The following is a 16,001-nucleotide window of genomic DNA, read 5'->3' on the forward strand; positions in this document are numbered from 1 at the left end:
GTGTAGTTGCTGCGCTCAGTAAGCCACTGCTGCATTTTAACCGTGGGGTTTTTTGGACTCAGTATTGTTACTGTTGCTCTCTTGTTGTATTTAGTAAATTATTTCTTTTTATTCAACCTACGAATACTCTTCTTTTTGTCCCTCCTCTATTTCACCGGGGAGGGAAGAGGTGAATGGCCGGCCACGTGGCATCTGGCTGCCGGCTGAGTTCAAACCTCAAAATCACCTAATACCAGAGTGAGTCCCATGAAAAGTTTTTAGGCTTTGTTACAAGAACACAAAAGGCTGACTGTACTGACATATGACTTCATAGTTGTCCCGCTTTACTCATGGCAGTCTCTGATTGGGCCTCTGCAGTGTACAGCTCAGATTTATGATTATGCAATGACTACAGATTCCTGTAATCTCTTTATGTTCCAGAAAACATACTTAGATAGTACAGTAGAACCAAGGACTTTATAAATTCACAAAGTATTAAAATTAAGATAAACAATGCATTTGACTACTAGGAGTTACCTGTGTCCCTCACTGTTCAGCTGCACTGCCTATAGCATCAACAGATCTTTTTCAACACTTCAAGGATATCATGAAGGCCAGATACTCCTATCATGGGACTGTAATTCAGAATTAAATGAGCAACATATAATGCAGCATTTTCCAAATCATCTACTTGAGGGGGGCCACCTCGTTCCCAACAACCACCATTACCATGTTCTGAAACTACATGCAAGACCTTGTCTTTTGTGTTCATACTTCCCCTTCCACCACACCCTCCCAACCCAAATACCTGCATGCCCATGCCATAGTTTGGGATGAAAAATTGAAACAGTATTATTAGATAAGTAGAGCACACAGGCATCATGGAAATGAAATTTTCAAATATTATCATCCGATAAAAATGACAGCTAGTAGAGTAAATGTATTGTTGGATAAACCTCAAGAGAAAGAGCAAAGGAAATCACCTTTCAGGACACAAGGATATCAGAACTGTACCATTCCAATTCAAGAATCATTTTGATAAGCTGAACAGCAGAATGAATGTCAAAATGAAACAGGATTAACAGAAAACTTGTAATTCTTCAAGCACAGAAAGTAACATAGGACAATATTTCAGGTTGGAATGTTCCCTGGGTCTTCTTTTCTCTTTTTAATAATGAGGGTTATATTTCCCCTTTTTTAGTCAGTGGAAACTTCACATTGCCACTTCTCCTCAATATGATGGACAGTGGCTTAGCCACTTCATCTGCCAGTTCCCTCAGGACCCACAGATGCATCTCATCAGGTCCTATGGACCTGCACACCTTCAGGTTCTTTAGATGGTCTCAAATCTGATCTTCTCCTACAGTGGGCAGTTCTTTAATCTCCTAGTCTTTGCCTTCTGTGACTTGGGTGGTGTGGCTGAAGCACTTGCCGGTGAAGACTGAGGCAAAAAAAGTTGTTGAGTACCTCAGACTTCTCCATATCCTGGGTAACTAGGTCTCCCTTTTCCTTTCAGAGAGGGCCCACATTTTCCCTAGTCTTCCTTTCATCACCGATGTACCTATAGAAGCTCTTCTTGCTGTCCTTGGTGTCCCTGGCCATATTCAATTCTACCAGGGCTTTGGCCTTCCTAACCTGATCCCCGGCTGCTGAGAATTTCTCTGTATTCCTCCCAGGCTACCTGTCCTTGCTTCCACCCTCTGTAGGCTTCCTTTTTGTGTCTTGAGCTTGTCCAGGAGCTCCTTGTTCATCCATACAGGCCTCCTGACAGTCTTACCTGACTTCCTCTTTGTTGTGATGCATCGCTCCTGAGCTTGGAGGAGGTGATTCTTGAATAATAACCAGCTTTCTTTGGCTCCTCTTCCCTCCAGGGATTTATCCCATGCTACTCTACCAAGCAGATCCCCGAGGAGGCCAAAGTCTGCTCTCCTGAAATCCAGGGTAGCGAGCTTGCTGTGCTCCTCCCTGCTGCCCTACGGATCTTGAACGTCACCATTTCATGGTCCCTGCAGCCAAGGCTGCCCTTGAGCTTCACACTCCCCACCAGCATCTCTCCTCATTGGCTCCTCTATCACTTGGAGAAGGAAGTTATCATCAACGTATTCCAGGAACCTCCTGGATTGCCTATGCCTTGCTGTGTTGTCCCTGCAACAGATATCGGATGAGGACCAGAGCTTCTGAATACGAGGCTGCTCCTGTCTGACTATAGAGAGCCACATCTTCTTGGTCTTCCTGGTCGGGTGGCCTGTAGCAGACCCCCACTATAATGTCCCCCATCCCTGTCCACCCTTTAATCCTGACCCATAAGCTCTCTGACAGCTCCTCACCCATCCCCAGGCAGAGCTCCATGCACTCCAGCTGGTCACTGACACAGAGGGCAGCACACCCTCCTCATCTCCCCTGCCTGTCCTTCCTAAAGAGCCTGTATCCTTCCATTCCAACGCTCCAGTCCTCGGAGCCATCCCACCATGTCTCCACGATGCCAGTAAGATCACAGCCCTGCAGGCATGCACAAGACTCTAGCTCCTCTTGTTTATTCCCTATGCTATGTGTGTTTGCATAGAGGCATTTAGGTTGGGCCCCCGATGAAGCTGATGTTCTGGCTGGGATTCCTTTGTGCTGCTCTTCAGGTGCTCTCCTGCTGACCTGTGACCCCTCTCCAGGCCCTGGGCATCTATTGCTGGCACTGGCATCAAGCTGGTAGAGGAGAATGGAGGTCCCCCTCCCCAGGCTACTTTAGTTTAAATCCCTCTTCATCAGCTTGGCAAGCCTATGACCAAAGATGCTCTTTCCCTTCTCTAACAGATGGACCCCCTCAGCCTCCAGTAGACCAGGTTTCCTCAAAGCAAGTCCCATAGCCTAGATAGTCAAATCCATGGCTGTGGCACTAGTCCTGTAACCAATTGTTGATTTGCCAGATACAACTGGCCCTCTCAAACCCCTTCCCTTTGACCAGGAGAATTGATGAAAAAACTACCTGCACTCCAGAGTCCCTTATTGCTGCTCCCAGGGCTCTGTAATCCTTCTTGATACTCCTCAGATTGTTCCTGGCTGTATCACTGGTGCCCAAGCGAAACAAGAGCAGTGGGTAATAAACAGTGGACTGTAGGAAGCTCAGTAATCTCGGTGACATGCCTGATATGAGCACCCAGTAAGCAGCACACCTCTCTAGAGAATGTGTCAGGTTGGCAGATGGGTGCCTCCATACCTCTGAGAAGAGTCACCTACTACTATCGCTTGGTTCCAAGAGTATCCACAACATGTTTTTCCACACCCTTTAGTTGCATTGAAGAAACAGACGAAAGAAATCAATGGCATCACTAATGCTGAAGTTTCATGCAACAAGAAATTTCCAAGAATTGAATCATGTCCCATATAGCAGTAGAAGGCAAACAGCAATCAAAAACCCGTTCCTCTCAATCTAATGACAGAAAGTTCTTCTGATCCTATGCCCTGAGCAAGGGGTCATAGGAGAAACGGAGATACCACTATACATCTTAAGTCTCTGCCACATTTCCTGCTTCTAGTGCTTCAGAGGAAAGCCAAATTACTTGTGAGCCAAAATATTCATCAAGGATGCAAATAATCCCTGCAGATAACTAGCAGAAGCCCTGCAGACAGCATAAATATGATTCAAACACACACAATATATTTGGAAGGTGGGATCCTTCCGAACATCCCTGGAAATACCACTCTACCAGACAGCAGAGATTCATATATCTAGTACAAATTTTCATCACCCAGGATTTACTGTTACAGTTTCTTCCACAAATTTAATCAAACTCCATCCTGAAACTAATTAATAGGTAGAAGAGTAATTACTCCTTTGAATTAACTCATCTTTCCATAGCAAGTGTCAGATGTATTAAACTGAAATATTTCCAAGTGAAGATATACCATCCTATAAAGACAACTGACAATGTTGATTTTTCAATCTACTGGAGAGTTTAGAGGATCAAAATCTCCTCTTTAAAAAGTCCCTCATATCTTTAGTCTTTCCTCTACAAATTAGACAGTAAAATTTACAGGATATTTGAGAAACTCAGCTTTTTACTGAAAAAAAGTATCTACTCTTTTAGGTTCTCCCCAGATAAAATTTGGGCCTTTTCTACTAAGCAGTGACACTTCCTTCTGGGATCACAATTGTGATAAACACTAATAAACACTTGCCAAGCAACACTAACTGAAATATTAGTGGTTGAGATCAATGATCATCTGAGAGAAGACAAAACCACAAAGCCACAGTTATTGTTGTCAACCTAAAAAAAAACCCACCTCAAAACCAAAAATCCAACAAAACAACCACCAAGAAAGGCAAGTGTGACTGTTATTACAGAAGTGCTCTCAGTCATTGTGAGCAAAGTAATTTAGAAAGTGAACAGGCATTAACTAAGCTGCTGGATACATACCATCTAGTACCAATTACAATGACCAGACAGTTAAAGGTCACTACAAATATAGTAGTGATTCCAAAACAAGAGTAATACGTAGACCACTGTGCAAAATTCATTGTATTTCACCAGATGTTTCAAAAAGATGTCTTGTGCAGGATGTACTGCAAAACTTCAGTGGAAATGTAATGTTTTAAGAAAGAAGAAAAAAAATATTCATACAGAAAACAAACCCCCTGAACTTTCAAGTTCTAGTTTTGTTCAAATTAATGTACTGTATTAATTATGCTTAGAAAGTTGAAATGGAACAATAAGATTAAGTTTTAAGATAGGTTTTACAACTAAGCCGTGTGAGATTCTCTTCATAGCGGTAGAAAAGCACCGAGAGCCTCCGTTACTGACCAAGAATTAATTTCACGCAATATAAAATATTTATTGAAGAGAAAAACCCCTAAACCACTACTAAATACTACAACTCATCTAGAAACCTGTATATATTGCAAAGAATATTCTTTCGCTAAAAGCAGACATCTACTAAATTCCATCTTTAATTTGACAGAGAATTTTAAATAGAGAAGTAGGAAAGATGAATGCCAGGGTTAGACCAAGAACTAACTGATTTAACTGGTAACTTCAATTTTGAAAGTTCATTATTTTATAAGAGGAAAAAAAAAGCATCATCAACAAGCCACTTCACTGAAGTCAATTCTATCAGCACACAAACAGCAATCACTGCCAAGAAAAGCATATGCCATAAAATTTCATTCTCCTCATCCTCCCAAATCCATTAACATCTTCAGCCAAACAATTTATTTACTATACCCCACAACAGGATTCCATGAGGATGAAGTGATAATCAGACACACCTTCAAGTGTAGGAAGCAATTCCCAGACATGACATTTAAAAGAATGACAAATTATCTACAACAATTCCTTATGTACAAGGAACAACACATCATCTATTGTGGCAAGGTTGCTTAAGATATTGATGCAGTTGAGGAGGTCAGAATACAAGGCTAAGAACAATATTAGAGAATGTCTTCTCACCTGTAGCTGCTGTTGCAAATGGGTGATTTCTGCAATTCTCAGTTCTCTAGATTTATTTGTACTTTCAATTTCTTGTCTTTGGGTAGACAGCCGACATCTGATATCCTGAAGCTTTCCCTCCAACTGATTTTTTTTATCATTCTTCAGGAAAAAAAAAAGAAATTATGTTGGGTTTTTTTTTACCAGAATGGTTTGTCATGCAAGTCAGGATTTAAAAAGTACTTTTATCCTATATTTAAAAGTTGAAATTACAGAAAGTAAACATGGCCATATCACAGTCACTACTGTGCTTTAGTGTTTTATCTGCATCACAATCACTTACTAGAGCTTCCAGCTCAAATTCTAAGGTCTTCTTCTTTGCCTTCAGAACAACTATGTCCTCTTGTTCTTTGTTTCTTTGATTTAGTAGTTCTTGCCGACGATTACGCTCCCACTCAAGTTGCCGTTGCCTCTCAAGTTCCCGTTTTGCAGCCTGTAGCATTTCAAAAAAAGATATGAAAGATCTATTTTGATAAACTATTCTCATCACTGATATTCATATTCTAAAATGCAATTAAAACATTAATATAAAACACTGCTAAACTGTGGACTAAATATATGCTTCTAAGTGTACAAACTGCTAAGTTGTTCAAATGATCACTTGAAAGCACTGGTGAAATGGGGCTTCACTACATAGCAGATGGAGTGCTATTCTGCTTATTCACCTATTTTAATCAGTTTCCCAAGATCCAATTTTCTGATTTAACAAGTTGTTTCATATTAAGACTTCAAGAACTCTCCAGGGTTGCATCAAATCTAGTTCCAACCTCCAATACTAGTCATTCTGCAGCTTTGCAAAGAATAGTCAGATGCTACTGCACCAAGTGTAACATTGTTTGGCGATGTGAGAAAATGACAGCTTTTAAAGTTAACTAGTAAATGTTTTCTTTTACAAATTAACTCATCACAGGAAAATCATGAATCCCAAAAATGCCCATAGGTTTTTTTTTATTCATTCATTCATTCATTCATTCATTCATTCATTCATTCATTCATCTATCATTTTATAGCAAAGCAAATAATAATAATTATTATTAAAGAATTCAGAGGTTAAGAGCACATTGTCTTAGATCTAGAGGTCTCATCCATTCATTTCACATGAAAAATAAAGAAAGAGATAGGCAACTCTTTCTTTACTTCAAAACTAGAAATATAAGTACATTATTTACATGTTTGCTTACTAAAAATGACAGCATAATATTTAGTGTGGACATTACATTTTGTTCTAATCAAACACAGCCGCCAGTGACATAACCACCTTCCTTTTATCCAGTTGGTTACCTCTCTTCTTTCTATTTCTTTCCTCCTTTCCTCTTCTCTCTGCCGTTCCAACTCCCGTTGTTTTTCCAACTGTTTCTCTAGCTCCAATTGCCTTTTACGTTCTTGCTCCTGCCGCTCACGTTCTTTCCTTTCTTGCTCTGCCCGTTCCAGCTGTGCTAGACGCTCTTGTTCTTTGCGTTGCTGTTCCAGGAGAGCCTGCCTCCGTTTTTCAAGTTCTAGATTGCCACGTTCAAAGTTTTCCCGTTTTTTATCTTCAAATGTAACTTTAAAGTGTGGAAACATGAGGCAAAGGAGAATTAAACTCTGCTACTGACTTAAAAAAAAAAAATCATGTATGCTTAATCAAAGTGAAACAACCTTCCAACAGTACTAGATGCAGCTCTCAGCTACTGATAATATAGCTCTACAGGTAATTCTAGGTTTTATCATTAGCATTTATATCATAGATCCCCTTAGACCCAAAACCTTAGGGAACTGAGGTGTGAATGTCAGTGCCCATTCCTCAGGCTTTGAGGTTTCTCCACAAAGCCCACCAAGTGGGTATAATTTAGACAAAACCATTCACCAACTAATCCTCTGTGAGAACACAGGTTCTGGAGTTGCTCTATACATTCGATAATAGTAGCAGTAGAAGAACCAACACTTCAATTATTAAAAGGCAAAGAATTCAGCTGATGTTATTATCAAAAAGCCATTGTGCAAATGACCCATAATGTATTTAAACTTGAGATTCTCATAAGATTACTCTTTCCTGTAAGGAAAAGAAATGGCTTGCTGAAGTTCTTGAGCAGCTGAACTCAGGAAGACTGGATTCCTGTGGATTCACATCCTCATTACTTACTGTCCTAAAAGAATGACTGCAGTTCCAGCACAGGTTCCCTGACATTCTTCTGCAATATAGGGGATTGTCCTTCCCCTGTTCCACATTCCTAGGCCCCTCCTCCACAGTTCCTCCAAATTATTATTTCCACTTCACCTTCTGTTTCTTCCCATACCGTGTATGTCCCATTTCCATACCCTGTATTCTGTATTTCTCTCCCTGCATGCCCAATACATACATTTTTGGCATGCTAGTCAAGAGATAGTACATATTTATTTCAAAGAGTATATGCACTAACTGTTTGACACATCTGTTTAACATCTGCTGAACCAGTCAAATTCTTGACTTTTTCTAAGTTTGGCCCCCTTTACTATTGCAAATCATCAATTTTCATAAAACTTGAAAAAATTTAACCACTTTAATGTCTGTTAAGTTTGTTTAAAATTAGCCACTGGGTTCAAAGAATATTAAGATACAGACTGATAGAGAATGAGATCATAATTCCCACTAATTTAGGAAACCAAGGGAAAAAAAAAACCAGAAAAAATAATATTTATGTCAAGAAAGTCAGTTAAAAGGAATAGGTAGAAGTGCAAAACATTTGCAAGTAGCACGGACACCAAGAGTCTATGCTCAAGGTTCAGGAAACACATACCACTAAGAAGAAACACCTGGTTCTAAGATGTCGTCCTGTGCTGAATTTGTGTGTTGGGGTTTTTGGTAGCAGGGGAAGGAGCTACAGCAGTGGCCCCCTGTGAGAAGCTTCTTGGAGCTCCCACAGCTCCAAGTCAGACCCACCTCTAGCCAAGGCCAGGCCAGTTAGTGATAGCAGCTGCACCTCTGTGATAATGTATTTAAGAAGGGGGATGGGGGAGAGGGTTGGGACTTTGAGGAAGAGTTACAAGAAGGACACTAATGCAAATGCAGAGGTCAGTGGAAGGAAGGAGGAGGAAGGTTGGGAGACGAACCAAAGCAGAGACCTTCCCTGTATCCACCCCCTTGCCACCCATGGAGGTCATTGGAGGAGCAGAGATTTGCCTGCAGGAGTCCCCTAGGACTCTATGGGAAGAAGCCTCGCTGTTGTAGTTCAGCATCGGGAGGACTGCAACACAGGGAGGTGACTCATGTCAGAGCATCTCAAGAAGAATGCATCCCGTAGTGAGGACTCACAATGAAGGAAGTTCAGGGAGGACTCCGTCCCTCGAGAGGGATGTCACGTAGATCAGAGGGAAGAATGCAGAAGAGTGGTTCCCCCACCTGTGCAAGAAGCAGCAGTGGACTGACCACACCCCCATCTCCTGCCCCCTGCGCCTCTGTGGGAGGAGGTAGAGATGTTGGGAACAAGGCTGAGCCCAGGAAGAAGGGAGGGATGGGGGGAGGTGTTTTTAAGATATAATAATGCTTCTCACTGTCCCATTCCATCTGTTAAATGTTAGGTTTTGTTAGTGTTTCAATTAAAGTGATTTCCTTCTTTTCTTCCCCAACAAGTCTATCTTTTGCCTGTGACCGTAATGGGTGAGCTACCTCTCCCTGGTCCTTATCTTGATTCCTTAGCCTTTTTAATTCATTTTTCTCCTTTCCAGTGCTGGGGGGAAGGGGCGAGTGAACAGCTGCATGGTGATCCATCGCCCTCTGGGCAAAAACCAGGACACTGCCCAATAAGATAGTATTGTTACTCAGCAAAATCAAGGTAGCTACCAGATAACAAAACAAAGCATATCTGAAGTACGAAAATAGAAGAGAACAACTTCTAGCAAATTAAAGAAGTAGCTGTTGGCTTGTGTTGCTATGCATAAGGAAAAGCTTCTAAAAGGTTATAAAAGCCAACAATAAAAACCCTTTCAAATGTTTTCAAAAGAAGAAAAAAACCCAACACCTAGCCATATTTATCAAAACCACTGTTTTAAGTGATCTTTACAAAGGAAAATCTATACACCAAATACAGTAAAAGTCTTAAACACTCTAGTTCCTCTTTAACTGACAGCAGAAATGGCTGTAAAACAAAAATACAACCAAAAGTTGAAGACTAACAGGTTGCCAAACCCAGAAAATGCTAATCCGTAGTTCAAATACAAAATTCATGAACTACTAGCTGTGCAGTGCAATCCATCCTTTAATCAATGTCAGTGCTGTAAGACTAGAAGATGACAATTGCAACACGGGTCTTTAAGAAAAGACGGTATAATGATCCTGAAAGATACAGATAAGTCAGTCTACTCCCACACTGGGTAAAGTAGCAGAGGCTACAATAGACAGAGTTAGTGACATGATACCATGGAACAACTAATGCAGAAAAGAGCTGCCTCTCAAATCTAACAGACCCAACTGTATTACTAAGCAAGTTGAAAAAGAAGATCACGTTAACACAAGAATACTTGCATGATTTCGAAGTCTAATAAAGAAACTAAGCCAAGACAGTGGTTAAACTTTCTGACACTATAAACTGCATATCAGAATCCTCTGATTCCAGAGACACAAGACTTAAGCCTCAAAGAGCCAATACAGGAGAGTCATATCTCACCTGTGAGGAAACGTTTCTTTGTGAGACCTCAGTGATGTCTGCTTCAGCAGTCCCTGCTACCTCCTTTCATCCTTCTACAGCCAGGAATTACCCAACAGACTGCCAGCAGCAGTTAGTTATAAAATACTAACCGAAGACAAGAGTTGTAGTGGAATTGCTCACATGCAGATTTCCTGAACTAACCTGGCATGGAAAGAGACAGAAGGTCCTTGGGAACTAATAAAAATTAAAAAGATCAGAATTAAGGGGTGAAATAAATTACCAACTTTCACAATGACAGAAAGATTCTCAGTAGCCTCCTTCAAAGATCTCTACTAGCAATTGTGCTGTTCTGTGTGCAATAATGATCTGGAAGAGATTGAAAAGTAAGACAGTTTCTGAAGATGATGTCAGAGAGTCACAGTACTAAAATAAAAATCTGACTGAAGAGCTTCAGAAGAATCTCACAAAACTCAGTGATCTGGCAATGAAGAAGCAGAGGAAATTTCAATGTTAATGAACACAGAGTAGTGTTCATGGGGATTAAAAATAATCCTAACTAAACACACACAGTCATCAGCTTTAAAATGGTTAACAGATTTGTGGAAGAATGTTAGCATTATGTGGAAAGTCTTCTAAAACATCAACTCAGATCTAAGGCGTGATCAAACAGGCAATCAAGTGTTAGGAATCAATTTAAAAAATTGAAAAATATTTAGAAGAAACAAGAAAAGCATTATTAGAGCACTGTATAAATCTGTCATGTTACTACCTCTTCAACTGTGTGACATTCTGGTCATCTTAGAATAAAATAGAGCAAAAGTAGCAAAGGTACAAAGAAGAGCGAAGAGATGATCTGAAGTGTTAAGATGTAGAAGGCCTTCTGCACTTTTCTTTTTTCTTTACGCTATTCTTCCTTGTTTTTTTCCTTTTCCCAAAAGCAGAGCTGCTAAAGCTTCTATAAAAACCCATATTGTTACACAGACTGCAAAGAAACAGGCCTCTGTATATATAGTGATCTTTTAAAGAGTACGTAAGTCAAACCACACTCTAAAAGTCAGCAGATGGAGGTAGTAAAAAGTTTTTATTGCAGTCCTATAACAGGACTGCAAAGTGCTGCCTCCATTGAGAGTGCATAAGATAAGCAGCCTGAATATTGTTCATATCTCCATTGTCACTAATACAAAGCAACAGTCAGGAATTAGCTGGACCAAGCAATGTCTTGGTTATGCCTTTGACATGTCACAAACTGATCTGGAAAGAAAACATTTCTTAATAAGCGTTTGTAACTCCACAGCATATAACCTGATGATAATACCTCACACACCTCTGACAACACCTCACACCTCTCTGACAACAGCACTCAATACATCTCTATTTTTGCTTGCTCACCTGGTAATTTCTTTTCCAGTTGTTGCTGTTCTTCTTCTAACGCTGGTTCTTCTGGTAACCTTTGGTCTACAGATACTGAAGTTACAGCAGATAAGCCACTACCAGAGCGTACTCTTCTGTCAATAAAACAATAATTCCAAGTCACTTAAAAGAACCTATGGCTGCCAAATTTATTTATGATTTAATGACAAAATCATAAATTAAATGCAATGATGTAGCATTTAATGGTATTTAATGTTCCATTGACATTAAGGTAACAGTATTCTCCAGAGTCCCAATAGCACACACTGGTGACCTGAGAAACCTAGTTCAAAGTTCACAGCACTATGCAACTTGCAGATGTGTTCAACCCTGTCCCCAAGATCTCTTACTTGTGACCAGTCTGAAGTTAGGGAAATGCTGACTTAAACTATAGCAACAGTTGTAAATACAGAGAAAGAACTCAATATAGTCAAGCTAAAAATAAGACTCCACCTGGAATAAAAAACCCACCCTGTAATCTTCAAGATGATACTTAACGAATGTGAAGCTAATATCATATGCAAATATTTCTTTCCATTTGTAGTGCTGCTACTGTCTTCCCACCCATTTCTCCACAAAAAAAGTGAAAATGAGAAACAGAAGTAATGACTCATCACTGCTATTCACAGACACAACTGTATCAAAAGACATCTGAATTTGCTACAGTGTAAACTCACAGCATGTTTTGAATTCCAATACAGCCCACTTGACCTACAGAAGTATAAACTGGAACTCTAGCACTTTAAATTTATATGGTCAGACTGAGTAAGTTTTAGAAGATATGCTAGCATAAAACATTGACCAAAACTGTCGTCTTATAAGGAATTCTTGTGACTTCCAGCATTCAATACTTGTAATAAAACCAAAAAGCTAAACAAGCATTTCCCAATGAGAAGGCACTCTGTGCCACAGATGCAGTACAAAATGGAGAGGGGTTACTTTTCAGTGTCTTGTACTTTACACTTACAGGACAGCTTTCCCAAATGAACTAAAAATTTAAGAGCATGTTTCCAGAATTATAATCAGTTACCTAAATGAAGGTGGAATATACTCTGGAGGCAGTACAGGTGGCAGTGGCTGACCAGACATAGCCACATCAATTAAGTGCATAGCCAGAATAAACTCTTCGGCTGTAAGTTTTCCATCTTGATCAATGTCGGAAAGATTCCTTTTTAAAAGGGAAGGTACAGAGTAAGTAAATTATTAAATATTTTAAAACACTGTTAAAAAGCATTGTTTTAATGTATTCAGTTCCAAATTCCATTTTTCATTATTTTTTCATACTACTTCATTTCTTCAAAACAAATAAAAAGCAAACCCCAAATGCTTCATTATTTCCCATATTTCTCATGCATGTCCACCTTGAAACTATACTTATAGCCACAGCTACTACTTCACTTGCTCTCTGAGTGCTGCCTGCACCATACGCTATCTAAGTAATGTTAATCAGTGGAGTTTTCTTGAATGCCTGGTGAACACCACTACACAGTATTATTTAGAAAAGAATCAGTTTGAATGTTTGGTAGAAGTTCTTGGTTTTTTTCTTCCCTGAAGGCTCCTATCTCACATTCCAGAGCACACATTTGCATTAAAATGAAAGCCATTAACATTCTAGTCCTGACAAGCACAAAAACATTTCAGCATTATGCATATACTAAAAATTACGAAATAACATCTCTGGATGGCCTAAAATCAACGCTCCAACAGATGCACAAAATGCTTTTATTCATGTTAAGGTGGTATTGGACAAACTTTAACAGCTGAAACATCACCTTTTTTCTCTGGCATGCTGCACACACAGGAAAAACCTCCCATGATACTATGAAAATCAAAGGTAAGCAATTGATACATTCTTTTGATGTCTCAAAGTACAGGCCTTTGTTTATGGGATTTAAATTTGGGAGACAATTATAGCCTGGTTTGATCCATGATTGTGTTATTGAACTCCTCAGGCTGGGGCATGAACAAGCCAGCAGAATAAAAATTTAGCATGCAAAGATACAGTTGATCAGCTATCCCATCAGTCTGAGTCCGCATCTTCGATACAGAAATACCAAAACAGCTGCTACAGAATAGCTGACCAGCTGCACATCAGTACTTCGCTCTGTGTGTCTGTGAGTCAGTGAATCCAATCCCATTACAGACTGACAAATCTTGCCCCAGAGAACTGCAACAGCAGTTCTACTGCAAGAGAGTAAGTATCAGGAAAAGGAGCAATACTTAGGACAACATAAGCTATAAAATCGATTCCTTATCTCAATAGACTTGGCAATTTTGAATGTCAAAAATTAAAACAGTTACGCCTGGAGGATGCTGACGTCATTCCCCTGCCCACATAACCTACTTAAATGCTGGCAACAAGCAGAGTATTTTTTTCCTTAATCATCTGCTGGATGACTGGGTTGAATTTTTTTTCTTTTCCTTACAGTAGTTTTGTTAGGAAACAAATAAGGAGAGAATGCTTTTAAAATTCAACAAAACCATCAGTACTTAGCAAAGAAAGCAAGCACAATTGAACCACCATGTTAGAGCAACAACACAGTTGACATCCTCATGCAGAAGTCAGATGTGTGAGCTAATGATGGTTTCCAAGCAAAGACTTATAAAGTACAGAAGTTATATCTAACTTTCCATATGACAATAAGAACCTAATAAACTTCAGCAAACAAGAAGTTGAAAGGAAAAAGAGAAGCTGAGACAAATCCTTTAAAAATCCATTATTTTCAATGTATGTAACTCCAGCCCCTTGGAAATAAACCTTTAGAAACTCACAAAAAAAGGCAGACAAGCCCCAAAACAAGTATGGTTCTAGATTAAGCTTCCTTTTGTACTACCTGTGCAAACGTGTAAGTTTCCCTGGTGCTGTGTCACATATGGCCAGGGATATGGAAGACATAGAAGTCGGAATATCTCATCTGCCTTACAACATCATAATTGAAACTCAATTTACAGAACATCTATGTGCATAGTGTAAAATACACTCTTTTTTACTTCTGAGAAGTAATATTAATATAAGCATAGCAGCGCAGGTTTTGTTTTATGAATTTATATATTAAAAAGAGCAACGTATAATGATTTATGAGTGGAGGGAGACTGAAAAGGGAGAAAAACCCCACGGTATACAGTATAGAGGCTTAACTACAGTTTACAGTAGATTTATTTTTACCATATTGTAGCCAGCTGAGCCTGGGGTAAACTTGACTGCATAAGAATTGTTCTTGCTTGTGGACCTAACAAAGTGAAACAAGGATTAACAAATAAGCAACTTTCTCCTTTTCTTGCATTTCTAAGTAGCTACTGCACAAGCAGAGCTTAGTTCTGAATAGGTAACACAGAAGAGATGTTATCATCATAAAGCAGTCCCCCCTCCCCCCAAGGAAAATAATAAAAAATATATAACCCTTCCCTTCTCTATAACAAGCACTCAGTTGTTTTGTTTTTTTTTAAAAAAAAACAGCTATGAAAGGCAAAGAGATGCTCCCAGAACTAGTAAAACTAAAACAGCATATCGTTTTATTGACAGTGACCAAATATTGATGGTGGCAACAGGAAGAGATGAGAGTCTCTTACTATCTGAATAACATTCTAAATGCTATTATAATTGGCTTTTTACAGTTCGAAAAAAGATGACAACAAAACCTGCTTCAATACCTGTTAAGTGTCCACTCATTGTTTTATCATGGCTATTGAACAGCTGTCTGTACTTCAGTCTTGATGACTGAGGTACAGCCCATTCTGCCACAGGAGGCACACTAGAATTACAAAAGGATAAGGGAGGGGAGGAAAATACAGTTTTAAATTTAATCACATGAAGCTAACAGGTACAACAAGATTAAGTGCTGCACAGAGATCAAATTTCATGACTGAAATGGTTCTTCACCCAAATATTCCCTTCTATTCCTGAAACCACAACAGGTGTGAATTCCTGTTTAAAAACATTTATTATAATTCAGTGTTTTAGAGGATGGTTTTTACTAAAGTTGAATGACAGGCCTAAGAGTTTTGCTTTTTTCTTTACTAGTAGAGAATTAAGTAACCTAAACAATTTAAAGAAGCTAAAAGCTTTTACCTAAACATATAATAGAAAATGCCTTACCACAGTCAGCAGAAGTAATATCTCATTTTACCCTGTTTTTAACTGGCTGTCTTAGACAAATCATTCATAAGCTGATTAAGGAAAACACACATAAAATATGCTGAAGACATTAAAAAAAAAAAAGGTGAAAAAAGCTACACTTGACAGCAAAGTTTCTTGTAACAGAACTTAGCAGAAGAATGTAACATGCCCAGTTCTAATTCAATCACATAATAGGTTGTATGCTGTTATTTGTAGCTATAATTTCTCATGCTTGAAGACTGACAAGTCTTCATACTGGAAAACAACAAGCACAGTTTTTCTGGCTTTAGTCACATTCAAACTTTGTCCTTTTTTGTTAAGGTTGAAAAATGGAGGGGAAAAAAAAAAAAAAGCGGCCAGTTTAAATAACCATTTGTAACAGCATACCGAATTACAGTTAAAAAGTGCACCAAA

The 16,001-nt window shown here is 39.2% G+C and overlaps 1 protein-coding gene across 4 annotated transcripts in view; it reads right to left on the reverse strand.

Annotated features, from left to right (window-relative positions):
• Positions 1 to 16,001, reverse strand: part of ITSN1 (intersectin 1) — a 105,825-nt gene that overhangs the window by 70,830 nt on the left and 18,994 nt on the right. For all 4 annotated transcript variants that reach the window (XM_026861273.1, XM_026861267.1, XM_026861259.1 and 1 more), the window contains 7 exons: positions 15,122 to 15,222; positions 14,637 to 14,700; positions 12,501 to 12,638; positions 11,450 to 11,565; positions 6,738 to 7,000; positions 5,740 to 5,889; positions 5,418 to 5,558 (listed from right to left, as the gene is read on the reverse strand). In XM_026861273.1, coding sequence (XP_026717074.1) covers positions 5,418 to 5,558; positions 5,740 to 5,889; positions 6,738 to 7,000; positions 11,450 to 11,565; positions 12,501 to 12,638; positions 14,637 to 14,700; positions 15,122 to 15,222 — 973 coding nt within the window. The remainder of the gene's footprint in view (positions 1 to 5,417; positions 5,559 to 5,739; positions 5,890 to 6,737; positions 7,001 to 11,449; positions 11,566 to 12,500; positions 12,639 to 14,636; positions 14,701 to 15,121; positions 15,223 to 16,001) is intronic.

This window comes from Athene cunicularia, assembly GCF_003259725.1.
Source record: "Athene cunicularia isolate RWA chromosome 1 unlocalized genomic scaffold, athCun1 chr1_part1, whole genome shotgun sequence".
NCBI classification, from domain to species: domain Eukaryota; kingdom Metazoa; phylum Chordata; class Aves; order Strigiformes; family Strigidae; genus Athene; species Athene cunicularia.